The sequence below is a fragment of the Camponotus floridanus genome, unplaced genomic scaffold (genome assembly GCF_003227725.1).
Source record: "Camponotus floridanus strain SB8 unplaced genomic scaffold, Cflo_v7.5 scaffold5, whole genome shotgun sequence".
Taxonomy (NCBI): domain Eukaryota; kingdom Metazoa; phylum Arthropoda; class Insecta; order Hymenoptera; family Formicidae; genus Camponotus; species Camponotus floridanus.
In genome coordinates this window covers 1,906,793-1,926,684 of record NW_020229658.1, presented here as the reverse complement: position 1 = coordinate 1,926,684, position 19,892 = coordinate 1,906,793, and the positions used below count along the sequence as shown (strand labels likewise).

The 19,892-nt window shown below is 31.5% G+C and overlaps 6 protein-coding genes across 8 annotated transcripts in view; 3 read left to right on the top strand and 3 right to left on the bottom strand.

The window, feature by feature from the left end:
* Positions 1-524: 524 nt before the first annotated feature.
* Positions 525-3,492, top strand: LOC105257963 (protein ABHD4). Of its 2 annotated transcripts, none has more exons than XM_011268938.3 (8): positions 525-710; positions 1,284-1,363; positions 1,449-1,655; positions 1,941-2,270; positions 2,352-2,469; positions 2,547-2,733; positions 2,818-3,020; positions 3,352-3,492. In XM_011268938.3, exons 1-8 carry the CDS (start codon positions 679-681, stop codon positions 3,413-3,415), a joined length of 1,221 nt encoding a protein of 406 aa, XP_011267240.1. In that variant the 5' UTR covers positions 525-678; the 3' UTR covers positions 3,416-3,492. The 2 variants fall into 2 exon arrangements, with proteins under 2 accessions (XP_011267240.1, XP_011267248.1); XM_011268946.3 differs by lacking the exon at positions 525-710 and adding an exon at positions 795-896.
* A 1,008-nt stretch (positions 3,493-4,500) lies between these two features.
* LOC105257976 lies at positions 4,501-5,967 on the bottom strand. The gene is made up of 3 exons (XM_011268959.3): positions 5,678-5,967; positions 4,952-5,543; positions 4,501-4,879 (listed from the first exon to the last, which is right to left on the bottom strand). The coding sequence occupies exons 1-3, from the start codon at positions 5,809-5,811 to the stop codon at positions 4,568-4,570; spliced, it is 1,038 nt and encodes a 345-aa protein (XP_011267261.1). The 5' UTR covers positions 5,812-5,967; the 3' UTR covers positions 4,501-4,567.
* Positions 5,968-6,378: 411 nt separating this feature from the next.
* On the bottom strand, positions 6,379-8,555 carry LOC105257984 (E3 ubiquitin-protein ligase RNF8). The gene is made up of 4 exons (XM_011268969.3): positions 8,333-8,555; positions 7,172-8,027; positions 6,628-7,050; positions 6,379-6,505 (listed from the first exon to the last, which is right to left on the bottom strand). The coding sequence occupies exons 1-4, from the start codon at positions 8,441-8,443 to the stop codon at positions 6,480-6,482; spliced, it is 1,416 nt and encodes a 471-aa protein (XP_011267271.1). The 5' UTR covers positions 8,444-8,555; the 3' UTR covers positions 6,379-6,479.
* A 1,120-nt stretch (positions 8,556-9,675) lies between these two features.
* On the top strand, positions 9,676-10,594 carry LOC105257994 (U1 small nuclear ribonucleoprotein C). The gene has a single exon (XM_011268981.1). The coding sequence runs from the start codon at positions 9,821-9,823 to the stop codon at positions 10,346-10,348; it is 528 nt and encodes a 175-aa protein (XP_011267283.1). The 5' UTR covers positions 9,676-9,820; the 3' UTR covers positions 10,349-10,594.
* A 627-nt stretch (positions 10,595-11,221) lies between these two features.
* On the bottom strand, positions 11,222-15,647 carry LOC112639165. 2 transcript variants are annotated; one of them, XM_025412327.1, is made up of 3 exons: positions 15,466-15,647; positions 13,597-15,309; positions 11,222-13,521 (listed from the first exon to the last, which is right to left on the bottom strand). In XM_025412327.1, exons 1-3 carry the CDS (start codon positions 15,506-15,508, stop codon positions 11,402-11,404), a joined length of 3,876 nt encoding a protein of 1,291 aa, XP_025268112.1. In that variant the 5' UTR covers positions 15,509-15,647; the 3' UTR covers positions 11,222-11,401. The 2 variants fall into 2 exon arrangements, with proteins under 2 accessions (XP_025268112.1, XP_025268111.1); XM_025412326.1 differs by having other exon boundaries at positions 11,222-15,309.
* Positions 15,648-16,899: 1,252 nt separating this feature from the next.
* Positions 16,900-19,892, top strand: part of LOC105258010 (CCR4-NOT transcription complex subunit 6-like) — a 492,810-nt gene continuing 489,817 nt past the window's right edge. Inside the window, exons 1-3 of the mRNA XM_011269000.3 lie at positions 16,900-17,034; positions 17,938-18,256; positions 18,351-18,532. Of these exons, the coding sequence (XP_011267302.1) occupies positions 17,949-18,256; positions 18,351-18,532 (490 nt within the window). The 5' untranslated portion in view covers positions 16,900-17,034; positions 17,938-17,948. The remainder of the gene's footprint in view (positions 17,035-17,937; positions 18,257-18,350; positions 18,533-19,892) is intronic.

The window sequence follows — 19,892 nt, the reverse complement described above, 5'->3', positions numbered from 1 at the left end:
CTGGACATCTTTTGGACATGTGTGTGTAGGGTAGCGAAAACAAGCCTATTATAAATAATCGATTCGTTATCCTTTTTTAGAACACAGCTCCACCTGTAATAAAACGGAGAAAAAATACGTACAATACGAACCAAGTTCAATTTTCGATTCTAAAACACGAAAGAGCAAAAGATTAGAGATAGATTTTATCTCTTTATCTGACTTTTTAAATGAAATCATATCGGTCATACCTGATCCTATCTACAGTCTATACAATAAATATTGATATTTTTTCTGAAAAAAAAAGTCTTGTCAGATTTCAATGTAAAATTAGATCGAAAATAAAATTCAAATTGGGTTCAAAAACCGATGAGCGACCTCGAAAGACGAGATCTACGAGAGGAAGATTCGCAGAAGATCCCATAGATAGGTATCTATCGTTTACCCTTCATCGTAAACACACTCTAGAAATTGTGCGCTTCGAGATATCAGCTGATTCTTTCCCCTCCTCTGACGTTCTCCCCTCCACGCGTCACCAAGCGTGCTTAACCGAGCGCGCGTTTCCTTTCCGCTAGATCTAGGTAATAGTGTGATAATCGCGCGTGTACGGGATACGCGTGTGTTTTTCCGGGTTGTCAACAACAAAGGGCCCGATCGTGGCGAGACAGCCGCGAGAAAACATCCCGTATCGTCGCATCCATGGCAGATCATGAGGTTGTCCAAGCGAAAAGGTGAGAATTTTTTTTCAGAAATTTTCGCGATTTTTCATGCGAATCGGGAGTGTCATGGGTTTTAAAATTACGCGATTGCCGCGCAGTCATCGTTACGTCATTTGGCACAAAAAGTGGATGTGTGCAACAGGGATTGCGATTTTTTTCTTCCACGCGAGACGATGACGGATTGTCGTGTTAGAGACGGTAGAATATTTTCTAGCAGTCTAATAAAATATGCGAAATAGACGAACAATCGTTACAATTTTAAGGTTTAATTCGCGTTAAGGTTGTGAGGCTATTTCATCATTAGATCTCTTCTGATTCATCTTCGTGGCGATGCTGTGTAGTTAATAGAGAAGGATGTAGATAATAATGTAATGATTGAGAGTCTATGATATCACGACTATTAATACACGTCTATACAGTGTATACCTGTGTTAATGCAACAGTATGACTTGACACAAATTTCAATTTGCTAATTTATCTGCTATTTTCTTTATATATAAATTGAAATACATCTTGTAAGATGAAGAATATATTTTTTCCAATTGCGTGTGTGTAAAAATAAATATTTTATTTTTTCGAAAACAGTAGCTGGATTTGGGGATGGTTTAGTTGGTCCGGATCATCTTCAACCATGTTACGTACTGTGGAGAAAAAGATTTTATCATGTAAGTAAATATAATAAAACGTTTCAACAATTTTATTCAAATTATTTAAAACTTATGTGTTCTTTTTTTCTTTCAATATTACAAGGTTTAAAAACAGCATATAGAGGATGGTTTGTGGATATTGGACCAGTAGTAGGACCAGCGGATAAAATATGGACTATTTCGTTAAATGAAGAATCACCAAAGACACCGATTGTTTTATTACATGGTTTAGGATCTGGAGTAGCGTTATGGTGTTTAAATTTGGATACGCTTGCATCTCAGAGACCAGTATATGCCATTGATATATTAGGTGAGAGATGGATATTTAAAATATCAAAACTTTCATTGCTTTTAACTTTATCTGAAATTCCATATTTAATGTGCATTTAATAATAATGTAATATGCATAAAATAATAATGTAACATAATCTGATGGATTTAAAGTTTTTCCTGCTTTTGCCATTGTCCACTTGACAAATATATGATTCATGCATATCTAAATATGATTAATTGATTGGACTTTGTAACTACATATAATATAAATGTATTGATAGACTTGTGCAATATATGATTATTTGAAATTTTTTATTTTTAGGATTTGGTAGGAGTAGCAGACCTGTTTTTAGCACTGAAGCGCAAAAGGCTGAAGAACAATTAATACGTTCCATAGAAGAATGGAGAAGGGAAATGCAACTAGAAAATTTTGTATTATTAGGTCATTCAATGGGTGGTTTTCTTGCGGCATCTTATGCTATGCAATATCCTGAAAGAGTAAAACACCTCATACTAGCTGATCCATGGGGTTTTCCTGAAAAACCAGCCGATGCTGCTGCAAAGGCAAACTTACCATTTTGGGTTAAAGCTATTGCATTTGCAGTGCAGCCTTTGAATCCTCTATGGGCAGTTAGAGTCGCTGGACCATTTGGTTAGTAATGCTGCTATGAATATATATATTCAGTATTCTGTTTGCACTAAAATGAATTTTAAATTAAAATGCTTACTACAGGACAGTGGCTTATTGAAAAAACAAGACCTGACATAGTGAAGAAATTTTCTCCTTTATTAAAGGATGATATTGCTATAATTTCACAATATATACATCAATGCAATGTGCAGACACCATCGTAAGTTTAAAAAATGTCTTAATATATTTAAAAAAGTATTGCTGTGTTATATTTTCACATTATATTTGTTTTAACAGAGGTGAAAGTGCATTTCATGCAATGATGTTTGGTTTCGGATGGGCGAAAAATCCTATTGTCAAAAGGATGCACAAGTTGAGCAATGATATACCTATAACATTACTTTATGGCAGTAAATCATGGGTTGATAATTCAGCTGGTGAAATGATAAAGCAGTATCGATCCTCATCGTATGTTAACGTCCAAGTGAGAAAATTACATTAAATTACAATGATGCTGAAACAGATTGATTGCAGTTGTTTGTACAAAAATATAAATTATATTTTACAGGTTATTACTGGAGCTGGCCATCACGTTTATGCAGACAAAAGTGAAATCTTCAATAAATACGTACTGGAAGCATGCGCTTTAAGTGATTCGATACCTCGTTTAACATCATCACATTTACGCTCATATGCTAAATTCACTAGTGATGACGAAATAAATGATTTATCTAATGAAGCAGTTGAAACACCAAGATCCGAAGAACAAAAGTTAGACACATCAAAATCAACTAAGCTTTAATTACAATTATAGCGCGAAATATTTTTACAAAACAGAAGATTTCCAATACTATATTGCTACTAGTACAAAGAACTATATATAGTAATTACATATATTGTAATGGGAGAATATCGTATACGTATGTTATACGATATGTTAAATATACAAATAAGTTTCTAATTTTTCGTTTATGTCCTATGACAAAGCCTTATAAAATATACAAATATGATGTAAAAATGTAAAATGTAAACTAATAGACATTGGCTTTATGTGATAATTGATTGTAGATATTGCATAATTATTTACATATTCTGCTTTTAGTTTCGGAAATTATGATCAGAGTCCGGATCTCGGTGCCGTTTTCCCCATTCCAAGTGCATGCTAGCAACCGAACGCCGCGAAAAGCAATATTGGCTATTTGCGCCGGTCTAACGTACCACAGAGGGCACCTTGACATAGAATACAAGTATATATATATATATATATATATATATATATATATATATATATATATATATATGATGTTTATATATATAATTTATATATATTGTATATATTATTATGTAATATTAAGTAATATATATATGTATATATAATATGTATTAAAATATATGTATTAAAATATATATGTATATATAATATGTATTTGTATTCTAAAGAGAGTCAAAGGAGTGTGGCAGAAGTAGGTACGTTTCGCTGATTGGCTCCACCATATTGTATTAATATTCTGCAACACGGTGCCCCCTTTGCTACATTAGATAGTCGCGGCGTAAGTGAAATATTGCTTTTCGCGGCTCGACCGCTAGCATGCACTTGGAATGGGAAAAATTGCACTTTGATTATGACAATGTATTACTGCGAATATGCGGAGTTTATAAGAGTTCTTGCCATAAGTAAGATTTATATTCTTTATAATCGATTTTCTTAAATACAATTGATTAAAATCTTATCATATAAACGCTACATAAGAAACTTATATAAGTCAAAGCGATCAAAGAATTTATATATGACAACTATGTGATAAAAATTTGTACATTATGTACAGTGGTACAGTTTTGTAGACATAATAAGCATAGACTGTGCACACATATCTTAACTATAAAAAATGTATGCATGCATCAAATTAGGAAACAGTAATATTTCGAGTCTATTTATCACTTTTTAGAGTGAAATCGTTTCTGTATTGATCATAATCTAATATTTGAAGGAGAAGATTAAACTCCCCAAAATTCTTTCTTTTTCTAATCATGATTTAACATTTAATCGATTGTCTGCATAGTTTATATTTATTATGTCTCATTTTGTTAAAACAATCTAATCTCTAGAAAATAATGATTAGTCCTTTTGTTGTTATTAATTATATTATCTTGGATAACAAAATTATGTGTACAATTTATTTATGTGGACAATTTATTAATTATTGTACAATTTATTATTAATAAATTATTTATTATACACAAACGTGAAAAAAGTAGAATATTAGTATTATATTTTATATCGAATAATAAAGATTGTTGAGAAATATATCAGCTTAAAATCATTGCACTTGACTGTCAAATTCGTCGCTATTCTCATTATAATCACCTTCAGGTTCATTATGATCAGATTTTATTTCTTCCTCAAAATTGCTTAACATTTCATGTTTAAGCAATTTTCTCGCCCGATGTAAGCGTCTTTCTTCTTTCCGTTTTGCGGCTAGAAAATCAGAAAGGATCTTACTTTGCTCTTTCTGTGTTAAGAAATCGTGTTCTTTTGAAACTAAGTTGCAAGAACTTTTATCAACATTAGTATTTATGTTTAACATCCGCCTTTGTGCAGCCTCTTTTGATTTGGATACAGAAGAGATAATCTGTAACAATTCAAAATATCTTTCATTTATATATTTATATTTCACTACAAAATTAAAGTTAAGATAGATTACCCTGGACATAATTTTGTAATGATCCAATCCTAATACATCATGTCTCATTATTGGCAATTCTATATAAGATTCATCCATCTCAGAATCCTGATTTGTTTCTGATTTCATATACAAAGTTTGATCAGCTATATCAGTATGTGAGACATCCAATTGAATTTCTTCAGATTTCTCATCCTTAAAATTTATTGTTGCTAATCTTCTTTCTACTTCCTTCTCCGTTGCAAACCGCTTGTCTTCGACAAATTGAATAGGAGGTACTATACCTATAATACGGAGCTGTGATAGCTCATGTCGAATAATTTTAGCACATTTTTGCAACGCTTCCTTGCTAATAGGCGAGGAGACATCATTAGTACTATTTATCCAGTATACATTAACACACTTATAATCCGGAGTTATTTTTACACAAGTAATCTCTATGCCTCCATTTATGATATCAGACACTTCACCCAATGACATCAAGTCTGTTATGTGCTTCATGAAAAGTTTATCTCGGACCACCATTCTGCGCATTGTTTGCACAGAGGCTGTTTTATTGCTCTGTTCGATTCCTAAAGTATTGTGTAAATCTATCGTTGGGTCTTGCCACTTTCTGTAAAATAATATAAAAATATAAATATACAATATGAAAATAATATATCATACAAAAATTTACATGCAAAAAAGTTTCACAATATAAATCTATAGTTTAAACATATATCTAATTTATCGAAAGAGATCTCTCACCTTTTCGACTTACGAGTTCCCTGCAGCATTTTTTTAATAAATTTACTCTCTCTGTATAAATTCAAGTACGCACTTGACGAGTTTAAGCATCTGCATATTTGAAAGTATGTAATAAAAGAACTTGCGTTTCGCATGTTGATTGTTGATTGTCAGTTAATAATATACGAATAATAAAATAAAAATTGATATTAATAAATTAATTAATATCAATTATTGCATGATGACAGAATAATCTGTTCACTCTCTAGCCAAACTTTATAGAACACGATTTGTGAAAACAAATATAGAATTAAGTTAGGTTAAGTAATAAGATAGAGAAAGAAACTTGCCATTAACAAGGATGGAGAATTCGAAAACCGCGAACAATACATAATTTGTTAAAATTTTCAAATTTAAAGAAGCAGAAAAAAAAAGATGAAAAAAAAGAGAATCAATATGAGAAAGAAAGATACAAGAATTTTTGTACATATTTGAAGAATATATAACTAACAAATTTTACAAAATTTTTTAATCATAAATACACTTATTTTTACATCTATTATGTGATGAAGATATAATTAATAAATTGATAGAATATATTTTAAAAAAAGATTTCGTTTTCTATAAAAATAAAACTTGAATGCTTTCTAAGCACATACATGTTAATCAAGAGTAAACTATAATACATGTATTTATTATATTAGATTATTAATTAACTATGACAAATTAAATATGGTTTTTTTAACGATGTAAAATTTATATAATAAAATACTGTAACACTATGTAGTCTCCTTGTGTGCTTTGTCTTCGTGTGATTTGTGTTTCAATAACGTTTCTTCTTTTCTAATGCTAAAATTACAAAAGAATTAGAAAAAAAATATATAGAAAAATTATACATAAAATCAATTATATGTATACATCTCACTACATTAATGTAAAATATTTAAAATAGTCACGATGACTTTTTTTACCTTTCCTTTCTTCTATAATCTCTCTTCTTCTTTCTTTAAGTTCTGTAGGTAGGTTTTCGATCATACTTTCAATAAAATTATCTAAAACTAATGATCTATTCATTGATATTATCGATTTTCTACAAACAGGACAATCTCTTCGTTTTTTATTCCACATACATATGCAATGGTGACAAAATGTATGTGTGCAATTTAATGTTGTTGCTCTCACAAATAATTCTGAACATATGCTACACGTCAATTGTTCATCCATAATGTCGCTCACTTTTCCAAGAATATTTTCCTTAGTATTAGTTTCTATAATATTTTGACTTAATCCAGTTAAATCTATTGTGTCTAATATTTGGAATTCTGAAGAATCATTAATTACTTCTACAAATATACAGTTATCTGCTGTACTTGCTTCACTAGTTATTAGGTTTGCTGGAAAAAAAATTAATAAGATTCAATAATTTATAGTAAAAATTGTTTTAAAAGTTGTCAAATATATAAATGAAAAATAGGTGGGAAATAATATTTTTAAATCCAATTTATTAAAACATACCATTTAACATTGCCTGTGAAGTTTCCGCCTTTGCTTCTTGTTCTTTTAAAGCTTTTTCCGTTTCTTTCAATCTCTCTTCTAATATATTTTTCTCATTCAATAATTGAGCTTGAATATTTTTTTCTTCTTTTACCTTGTTTTCCATCATATTTCTCCATTCTGTTTGTTGTTCTTGTCTCCACTTTTCCATTTGTTCTCTCATTTTTATTTCTAACATTTCTTTCTCTTGCTTACTCATATCTAGTGCTTCTTGCCATTTTTGCTTCTCCTCGTTTATCCTGGTCTCAAATTGTTGCCTTTCGCTCTCCAATTTTTCTAATAACTGGGAATACATGTTTTGCAAATATTGTTCTTGAGCATTACCTGTCTTTATTTTACTTTCTAGTATTTCAATTTGTCGTAATAAATTTTCTTTATCATCTTGAATAACAGTTTGTTGCGATAACAGATCTTCAAGTTGTTGTTTTAATTCAATTTGTTCCTTTTGTTTTATTTCAAGCTTATCTTTAAGTTCTTTTCTTTGACATTCTTGATTTTCAGCAAATGTTTTCTGCTTGATTAAAACAGTATCAAGTATTTTTTCATCTATACATGGCCTCTTAACACAATGATCTTTTTCAGCAAGAGTAAATGTATATTTGAATGTTTCATTTGGACTAAATTGTATAACATCACCTGGATAAATATTTTGTATTACTCCAGGAGAGATAGCAATATTATTGACAAATGTTGCGGATGAACTTAAATCTTTAATCATCCATTCATCTCTATCATCGCATATAAAGATACAATGTCTTCTAGATATTGTAACATCCAATATAATCTCGTCATTGTCTCTTGCACGGCCTATTTTAAACTGTATATGCCCCAAAAAAAATTATATTTTCAAAATTGATGATTTTCTGATATATATACACAATAAAAAATACAGTAAATTGTTATAAACTATTAATTTGTTGAATGTTTTGTAAATTGAATCTGCTAAAATGTCACTATATTAGTAAATATACATATAATTAAAGAAAAAATACATAAATTTCTATTAGATATATTTTGTTACTCTCCATTAACAATTAAAATTGTTTAATATTTATCTAAGATTAACTGAAAAATCCTTTCTCTATTAATTTATCTATCTAAAGTATTTACATTGCTATTTACCAGATTTTTGTCAATACGTATACGATCTTTGTTGTCGGTTCGTATTAGAACTGGTTCCAGAATTTTTGGTTCCGGTTCATCAGATCTTCTTTTAATGGACTGCTCCATCATTCAAAACAATATTTCACAGATAATTATGTCAAAACAATAAGAAAATACATTGGATATAATAAACAACCCATGCTTCTCTACTTCTTCGCTTTACCGCGACATTCGCATGATAAAGCCTGGAGCGCATAAAAAAACTTAGACAGTAAACTTAAGACTTAAACGAATCGACCAATCACCTGCCGGCCCGGTTCCACAACTCGAGTTAATCCGAGTTTAATACGTTAAACTGGTCCTGACTGGTCCTGATTGGTCCATTGACTACTTAAACTCGGATTAACTGGATTGTGGAACTGGACCTTATTGCTCGACTGTGATTGGTCGATTCGTTTAAGTCTTAAGTTTACTGTCTAAGTTTTTTTATGTGCTCCACGCTTAAATGTTAGGGGTGCTTTTCAACAAAAGATACACATAAGTACAATGTCACATGATTGGCTATCGGATAGAAAAAGTTTTGGGACATTAGACATTTTCTATTCGATAATTAATTATGCAATATTGCTTTGACCTGTGTTTTTTTCTGCGTTTGAGAAAACGCTAAAGATAAAGTATTGCATCAACCAATCGGAGTAAAGAAATTTTATTCTTTTTGTTCTTATTGGTTAATCGAATGTTTCGAAGCATTTCTAGCATTTTCTCGATTGCTAAAATTAGATTACGCATTAAAATTTGAGTAATCAAAATAAAAGGAAATAAAATTTCTTTATCCTGATTGATCAAATTTTAATCTTTAATCTCAATGTTTAATGAGATATATTTATGAGTTTTATCAAATTTGTTCTTTATAGCTTTATAGCATAAAATATACTAAATTGAAGAGAAACAGAAAAAAAAACAAAAAATGTAAGTTTAGCTATAAAAAATAAGCCTGGAGTTCATTGATTTTTTACGAAGTTTAAAATATTATGACTATTGCATTCAATGAGTTCTATAAATTATGCAAGATTCTCTTAATTCATCTGTTTTTTTCTGTAATTTTGTAATGAATATGCATTGTTATCGTTATTATAAAATTTTATTATTGAAATTAATTAGAAAAAGATAATTAAATTTATCTTTTATGATTAATTCATTAAGATTAAAAGCTAACATTTTTTATTTTACCAATTATTCTATTTATAGAAAAGAAAATAAATAATATCTGCAATTCTGATTGGCTGTTTGCGCCCAAGTATTGACCAATTAAATATGCGGATTGATCAAAATTTCGTCGCTTGTAAACTGTCAATGAGCTGCTGCCTGTGACTGCTACCGGTATATAACCTAAAAAAATGCTAAAATACTCTATCCTTCGCGTTAATTGATGATTGTGATATAACGCCGAGGAAACCAGTCGTAATAAAAATCAACGAAGTAAGTATCTCTACAAGAGACGCACCGATGCCGAAATACTATTGCGACTATTGTGATACTTATTTGACACATGATTCGCCGAGTGTACGCAAGACCCATTGCCAGGGTCGCAAGCATAAGGATAACGTGAAATATTTTTATCAAAAATGGATGGAGGAGCAGGCCCAGCATCTAATCGATGCAACAACAGCCGCTTTTAAAGCCGGTAAGATCGCCTCGAATCCCTTCGCGGCTAACAAGGGTGCGGCGATACCGCCACCACCCAATCTCGGCTCTAGTCTTGGCTCACGATCCGGAGTACCGCCGCAAGGACCTCCAGGAATGATGCCACCACCCGGTATGCATCCAGCTGGTCCCATGGGACCAGGAGGTCCAATGATGATGGGACCACATGGACCAATGCCACCTCCGATGATGGGTATGAGGCCACCTATGATGGGACCGATGGGACCAATGGGTCCTATGATGGGTCCTATAGGCCCTATGGGACACATGAGACCACCAATGAACGGACCACCGCCTCCCATGGTAGGCCCACCACCGATGAAGAAATAACAGCCAGAGGATTTTTATCTCTTGTGTGTTGTCTTGTGGATACAATTGATTTGGTTGAACCTTGATTGCGTGTGGTCATTAGAATGGTCTGATGCAGAAAAATATGTGTACGCATATTGTATATTTAAGAATTCTGTACAAACTAAAACTAATTCTGCAATTAGAAAGTTTGTCGACATTTTGATATATGTTCAAATGGCTTGTGTGTTCTCTTCGAAAAGTAAATGTAATGTTATTGCAACAGTATCCATATATTATTTTGTTTCTGTCATTTACTATTCCTTGACATATAAAATAGAATTCCTAGAAACATGAAGCATATAATTCTAAACTTTGATTTTTTAAATTGACAAATTATAATTATTCTGCCAAAATATGTGTACATATAAGATCACAAAGTTTAGTCATAAGTAAATCAAATAATTTTGAGATTTTAATTAATTAAGAAATATGTATTGTTTCTAAAACATAAAATAAATACTTTTTATGTATATTCAAAATTAATTCTTTAATGTTTTATTTAAAAACAATAAAAAGACAATTTTTTTAAATTCAGATTTTACTTGCTACAACAATGACATGATTTTAACTTACAAATATCATAAATATGAACATTTTGAGATATTGTTATAAATGGATATATGTATGCAAATAAGAAAATATTAAGATAATTATTTAATAGTTCACTTAAAAATATAACAATATAAAAGGACAATTAATTTGTAATTAATTATAGCAAATATTACACGACTAACATAAATGATACAAAATTTATCTTAAGATGTCATTAATTATATTTATCAAAATATATGATTAATAGAATAAGGATGGAAATATATGTATGTGATTAAGTAGTTTGAAGATATTTTACAAGCTGTGTATTATATCTTTTTCTGAATATATTATACACATGTTTGTGGTTATTTGATATTGCAACCCACATAAACAATTTTTCATCCACACTTAAAATTGTGCAGAAATCATATCTCTTACAAATAACTTTTTGATATTGCAATATTTGAACAAAAAAAAGTATAATATTTGAAAAAAAAACTATGTATTTAAGTTCTTCCAATATAAGTCAACTTTCTTACGATATTTCTTCTCTAATCTAATCATACTTTTTATCGAGCAGACATGTTTTAGCTGAAGTGTTCGATTGCTAATTTTTCTTTCCAATTCGTTTGCTGCATTCATTATATGAGGTAGATTAAGCGCATGAGCCTCTTTTATGAGAAATGATGCATCCTGATAAATATTTTCCTCTCTCTTTTTTTTCCTTTCAATTTTCTGTTGTTTCGATAATTTAATTTGTTTGCTTTTTTCTTTTCTTGTAATATTTTTCGGGTTTTGTTTGCATTTTTCGAGTATTTGTTTGCTTTTTTCTTTTCTTGTAATATGTTTCGTGTTTACATCCTGTTTGCCTGCGGATGTATTGCATTCAATGTTTAAATCGTTTGTTAATACTTGATTCTCATTTTTGTCTTCTGTTTGAATCAATACTGATTTATCATTGTTAGATATCTCAGTATTTAATGACATAATAGTCCCACAATTTTCTCCAACAGAATCTTCTATTATCATTATTTCATTATCATCACTATCTATGATTTCATCGATTATAGATGAAACATCGATCACTCCTCTTTTCTCAATTAATGTCTCGTCAGTCGTATTCTGTTGAATATTAATCGTAGAATTTTCAGCAGAGTTTATATCTTGCGAAACGTAAGGTGTCGCAGATGCCGAGGAATTCACATTTAAGTATGATTCGATATTTTCTTGTTCATATATTTTATCCTTTTCCAATTCCTGTACCCGTGCACAATTCGTATTTTTTGTCATCTTTTCCGCGTGTTTTTCAATGCGACTCAGCGTTTTGCATAAAGTGGCAGGTGTGTGAGGCACAAATAAATGGTTATAAAGCAGAGTGAGTTTAAGATAAGTGGCATTATCAAGTTTCTCCATCTTCAGATTTTGTTTTTTAGATTCGAGTTTCTTCATTGCATTATGAAACTGAGAAATATAAACATTTGGTTGAGGCTCAGTGTTGACAATCATAAGAAGCTTGACTTGTACACGCCACATCCTTGTACGTAGGCGAAGATATTGTTTCCTGGTACCATTGTTCCAATATTGCAATTGTTTTTTATATCGTTTTATCAAATTAAAAAGTCCTCGTGGATCATTTACTCCTTGTATATGTTCAGCATAACATGTAAAGCTCATTTTTGTGAGCTGCGGTAATCTCGAAGACAGTAGATTAAACATTTTTGTAGGACTCATGGGTAAAGTTACATCCACTCCGTAACTTTTTTCTTCGTCTGGGAGATTGAGCCAATAAAGCAGTAAATCATATATCAGTTCTACATATTCATTCATTGCTATTAACTGTAAATTTATGGTTTGATGTACTGTGAAGCCTGTTTTCAGTTCAAATTCTATCCCCTTATCTGATAATGTCCTAAGGAAATCTGGAACAACTTGGCGCTTTGGTAAACTATTTATTATAGTCTTCTTTCCATAAGATGACATATTGCTTTTGAGCAATGAAAGATTTCTCGAGATTATTCGCGCGTTCTTGTTATTTTTGTAATGAAATTTACCAAACGAAAATAAAATAGTGGTAAACTCTTCTTCATTTATTACATTTTGTTTGTGCTTCTTTTGTTTTTCTTCAGGTCGAAGTATGTTACTTATAGAAGGAGATTCCAAGTTTTTTTCTACTCCTGAACTGCATAAGTTGATTTGCAAAGTTCCTTGTGAAGCCGGCGTCTCACTAGCTTTTGCATTAGATGATAACGTATCTATATTGACAGCAGGATGTTCTTCTGTTATCTGCTGAATATTTTTAGGACTATTTGGAATCGATCTGCTACTTGTTGTCCTGGATAGAGTATCAATTTCGAAATCATCTGAAAAATTCATTGTATATGGTCCATCCATATACATCGGTCCGTCTATATAATTTGTGACTGCCGCCGGAGTTTGAAAGTGCTGCGACCATCTATATTCCTTGCACATGGACGACTCGTGACCGCGCTTGGTGCAATTGCAGCAATGCAGTAGACCCGGCGGTTTCATTACGTTGTCTGGATTCTGTGGTACGCTACTCATGTCGGTCGTTTGATGATATCGTCGCCACAGATCAGGACATTCCATTGACTCGTGTCCTATCGAATGACACATAGTACAATACAGGACACGACAATACTCGCAAGTTTTACGAAACGTATTCTGCTGCTTACCACATGTAAGACATATCTTCTGTGGACAACGAGATTCGACGTGGCCCTTTTCACCGCATATGTAGCAGCATGGTATTTTACGCGGCACTGGACAATCGTAACGTTGGTGACCATCCCGATGACAATTGGAGCATCTGACATTCCAAAATCTAGTACGCTGTCTGCTGGGAGGACTCGGCATCAAATCCTCATCTATTATCATCCACATTCGCGGATCCTTCGACATGCCTTGCTGCAGCTTACTAACATCAAAGTTTTCCAGATCGCGAGACGAGTTGTAGTAATAATTTCTCATTGCGTTTGGCATTGATTTGAAGCATTCATTCTTCGCTTCGTTTCCTCTTTCTTTACTGCTGCTTTGCTGCACGATATCTTGATTGTATTCCTGATTAATACATTGTCGTTTGTCTTTAGAATCTTCGGTTTCATTGTGTTGTCTCTTTCGATTTATTGCTACATCACTGTTGCTACATGACGCCTTTGCATCTAATGTATTGTTTTTACTTCTTAAATTATATCTATTATGTGTATTATTTTCCTCAATATTTTGTTGTGTTTTTAACGAATATTTTCCTGGAGTCACAAATATCCTTTGTTGAAAATTAGCATTATTTTCTTTAGATGTATTTTGTGATAATTGTTTTGTAGAATTTTGATTTGTATCTTCAGTTGATACTTTTTCTTGATTTTTATTTAACTCTGCACTTTTAGATGACTGTTTAATTTCATTTATACTTTTGGCACTTTTCTGAACTATTGTGCAATTCAAAACAATATCTTCTCTAATTTCTTGTGTATGTGTATGGGTATTCTCAGTATTTACTGTTGTATTCTTATTATGTAGAGATTTATCAGTATTTTTATTTTTAAAAGATGTATCTTGATGACTGCTTGATACTCTTGTATCTGTAATTTTGTATTTCATAGTTGGGATTTTCTCTGAAATTAGATTATTCATTCTTGAATTTGTATCATTTTTTTCCTCATCGGAATCTTGCAAATTTATAAGTGGTGGTTTTGGCTTTGGTGGAATTGGTACTTCAAAAATAGATTCTTCAGAATCAGAACTGTCCGAAGTCTGCTCATCGTTCTTTAATGATTTGTTTAAGGCCACCTCTTTTTTCATACATTTTAAAACAACATTATATTTCGAATGTATTGTGTCATTTGATGAAGCAGTATAATCATTTAAGGAATTTTCTTGATGTTTATTTTTTGTATGGTTAAAAGATTTATGCTTCTTGGCAACACTTTCATTGCACTTTTTTCCTTTTTCTACTGAAAGGTTTCCTGGATTGTCATTATTGTCATATTCATGTATTATAGGATTTATCTCTCGATCAGATAATTTGTCAGTCTGAATTTCCACTGATCTAGGATCATTAGTTGAATTTTGTGATTGTAACATGTCATTGCTCATCAATGGTTCTATGACAGAGCCCTCGTTTGATAATGAAGTGTTCTGATTACAATGTTCTTTTAATGTTTTTTTAGCTTTACTAGACTTATCTCTAGAAGCTTCAAATTCTAATGATTGCTTGTCCTCTTTTTGTTGCATACCTTCTGGTTCAGAGTTTAATTCAGCAACCATGTTAGCAAATTGAATCCTTGAATCCGAGGTTTTTGGTTCACCCTCGATGTTTGATTCATAATAGATTTCTGCATATAATCGGGACTGTAAGTCGTTATCATCGAAGTTTTCGCTTTTATAATCTATAATAAATATATTATCATTACCATTAATACTTGCATAAATACTTGTAAAACTCAAGTATAACAATAATATAATAAGAAATTGACAATTATGGACTTTTGTAGTAAAAAAAAAACTTGTAAATATACATGTGCGTAATTTTGTCGATTATCTACCTCTGAATAAACTATTCTCCTCTTCAGATATATTTTCTGACATAATGCTTATCTATATCTCTGACATAAATAAAGATGCTCGGAAGAATTTTTAATTTCATTAAATGACACACCAATTGGAACATAATAAAAAAATGTTATAGAAAATATATGTTCGTTATATAAACACGTGCATTACATGAAATTACTCTATATAATTTTGTTAGCAAGAAAAATGCAGTACCAAGCTTTCTTGTTTAATTCCCCTAGAAAGCAAGCTTACATATCTAGGAATATGTCATATACCTAGATTGTTCATTTTAATTATTTTAATATTTTTTCACATTCAAATCTTTTTCGAAATTTCTAACAATATAATATAATATAATATAATAATATAATATATTATACAATAATATAATAATATAATAATACTTATCTAAAATAATATATATGTATATATTATTGGCCGCATTCAGCGGACTCAACAGTTGGACGCAATAATATTAGATTTTCCGTTGTAATTCAACGCTGATTGGTCGGATCTGCAAGTAGAAACCAATCACGTTCGATTGCTACTTAGCGGTTGAGTCCGCTGAATGCGGTCACGTGACAAAGGCTGCGGTCTGGAAGACGCTCTGGATGCTTTGAAACATCATTCTATCTTTGTTCTACATTCCATGAGAATAAAGATAGAATGATGTTTCGGAGCATTCATAGTGCAGTCTTGACCGCAGCCAAATTCACATATTGCATGTACTTCAATTCGATACTTCGAGAATCGCAATTGCATTTCGATAGATTTCAAATCGCAGTTAGTAACGTAATGACTCGCCGGAGTCGGATTCGAATCACTCCATATTTCTCGCGATCGGTACCGTTTAAAAGTGATTCTCACACGCGAAGAATTATCACGAGTATATTGTAACGTGACGAAAGTTTTCTTGACACTCCTCGCAATCGTGATTTCCGTGCCCGCGGTCCTCTTTAGATTAGATTCGGAATCGATCAAAAGCTGTGACCCACAAACGAGGATTCAGAATATGGCCTCTAACAGCCAGAGGATATTTTATGTCCTTGGATATCCTGTGGATAACCTTTGAACTCTCTTTGGACATATGTGCTATTAAAGAGACCTATATATCGAGTTATCCTTTTTACAAAGTGCAATAAAAATGCAACGGATGCAAGCTGATTGTCAGGTATATAAATATATTATTATGTATGCATCGATCATATTTTATGGAGGAAAGATTATTTATTGTTCTCGTTTTATTCGCGATAAGACAAGAGCAACAGCTTCCTTGTTCCAGAAACGATTCTGGAAAGTTAGCCGCGAATGACGTATTAGAAGAAACACGCTTGCCAATAGCTCGTGCCTCTTCGATGTTGGCATCACTCGCGAATCGTTCCTCGCGACGTCGGCTGCTCCGAAAAGAGTCGGCCAATCGCGTAGCTTCGTTTAGCGCACGATCGGTGCAGTTGATAAATGGAGGATCCGTGTTTGTCAAGGTAGTTTTGTTTACGCGGAAATTTTCACTCGGTAACAACTTTTCGCGTGTCCCGTTTGTGCTGAAGAGGTAGATGAAGGTACGTAATACCGTCTCGCATTCGAGCCGTCGTTCTTGACCCTCTCTGTTACGTCCTCGCCGGGGAAATCGCGCGAACGCGTCAACTTGTCGTCGTAAGCGTACGAATCTTCTCGACAGGACGAGTAGTTGACGCTAAAAAAATTCGCCATCATCTGGCGAAATTCGCGATTTAACTTCTTCCGGATAGTCTGGCGTCGCGTTTCGCGTCAAAATCAGTGAATTTCCGTCACGTTTAACCAGCACGAGTCCCAAAAACCTTGTTTCGCCCTCATAGGTTATGGGTTGTACCTGATGTATCATTAGTATGGAATAGATGAAATCCGTCGAATCATTTGTCTCATGATATCTGTTTGCGTTATTTTTGTGTAGTTGTAAGTTTTAGAAATGTTTTCGTGCTCGATATGTGATAAAGTCGATGCATACTTCTACATTTTCCATTGTCTTTCACTGAGGCTATTGATCATTGAAGTGCAAACTTGACGATTGTTTTAATAATTGGATTATTAACAGTGTTAATTTTTTATAGCAACTGCGCTGTATCTTTCATATACGTGCGTCTTTTTTTACTTCATTTTCTTTGAAATAATCAAGTTGCACATAGTAATTTGAGTAGCGAGAATCAAGAAATATCTATTGTTCGTCAACTCCTCATATTCTAGTAGAGGGATATAATTATTATGATAAAATGATTTATACAAAAGTTGTTTCATATTTTCGAGTAAAAATCAAGTTATGTTTGAGAAATATATTATAATTAATTATATTTTTATCCTCGATATTTATATTCAAGAAATGTGATAGATGCAATAGATTGATTTTGTATAATGATTAAACTTATAAAAACATAAAAATTCATGAACGAAAAATATTATTTTACAGAAATATTTTGTTTCTTTTCTAGAATATCATAACATGTCCCGCAATCACAAGGACAAGTATGAGAACTCCAACCCACGTCGTATGTACACACTCATGTGCCCTGAAGACTATCAATCAGGGAAGAAATCTCATTGGTCGGAGTTGGAGATAACAGGCAGTATAAGAAATCTAAGCCCTAATTTGTGGCAAATGATTCATCTGACAGCTTTGTATCTAAATGACAATAGTCTGCAGAGAGTACCAGCTGAAATTGGTCGTCTTGCCAACTTGCGCATTTTAGATCTCAGCAGCAATAAGCTGCGTAGTCTACCTGCTGAACTGGGGGACCTTATCTACCTCAGGTAATATAAAGTAAACAAAATTAAATTGAGAAATATCAATGCATGTGAATGTACTTATATCTTTTTTTATTATAAAATGTTTATATTGTTTCAGGGAGTTGTTATTGAACCAAAACTACCTTCGTGTGTTACCGTACGAACTAGGAAAATTGTTCCAATTACAAGTGCTTGGACTTCAAGGAAATCCACTCAGCAAGGATGTATTGACATTGTACGGGACTGGGGAGCCTACAGGGACGAACAAGCTGCTGACATACATGTTGGACAACTTACAAGGTAAGTGGAAAAATTTCATCTATTGAGAGAAAAGAGTTATCAAAGATATTAGAATACATTTTTTTTCTCAAAAAATTATTTGTATATTTTCTGCCAGAGAATTGATATATTGTTTATTTATATCAATAATAAAATTTATAACATATGTACTTAAATATTTATGTTGAGAAAGTAAAAGGCAGAGAATAATCAAAAATTAAAAATCACATGAAAAATCTCTCATTTCATAAAGAATAAAAAAATTTTATTAAAATTATTCATTAAAATTATTCATTATTCATAATATAATTCTTGAACAAGAAGAATTAAACAGTTATAATTGTTTAAACACACAAAGTATAATTGTATATCATTTAAATTAATATGAAAAGATGTTTTCTATTTAGATTTAGATTTGAAATTTTTTTCACAATGTATGTTGTCATTTATGTTATGTTATATTGTGCACATAAAAGAGTAAAATATAAGTAAAATATATTATTTAAAAATTGTTTATTATATTATATAATTATATATATTATATAATTGTTTATTATATTATACTTTATATATATAATAATTCTTAAATATATTAAAAGTACATATAATACTATAATAATTTAAATTAATCTTTTAATTAAATTTATTAATAATTTAATAATATAATTTATTAATAATTTATTAATCATATATTTTAATAATTTATTAATGAGATAATTCATCAATAATTTAATAAATTAATAATTTAAGTTGAGTTAAAATCATTTCTAATAACTCCTTTTCACATATATACATACATAATTTACAAATTTATTTTATCTCCTTGATATTCAGAAAAAATTTCTGATAGCCAAAATAATGTAAAATTATAAAGGTGTAGGTTCTTTCGCTTTAAGTCATTGCAAAATAGAAAACGGATGGAAAGACGAATACATGAAAAGACACAGGGACTTCGATGTAACTAGTCTCCGATATTTTCCAATCCGAAGAACATAAATCACGATACACAACAAAATAGAGGAGACACCTGTAGGCGATACTCAAGGGACATGAACACAATGGGCACACTTAGGCCAATTATGGCGTAATTGTAGTCACGTTACTTCTGGAAAGTCGTGACGACGATGTTGCGCCGAGAGATCCTCACTGATACAATGCGCATAAATTTGTTTCCGGGACTTTGGCTCTCACATAACACCGCGGATTGCCAAATATGTCTATATAAATCATTATATATGTACTTTCGCATAATCGTATTTGTCGATTTAACGATTTCGCGAAAGCTTCTACAATAATCCGCGGATTCATGTATGTACGTTCAAAGGCAAACATATTTGCAATTTTATATGAAGGATATACTTTATTAAGAAAAAAAATCGCT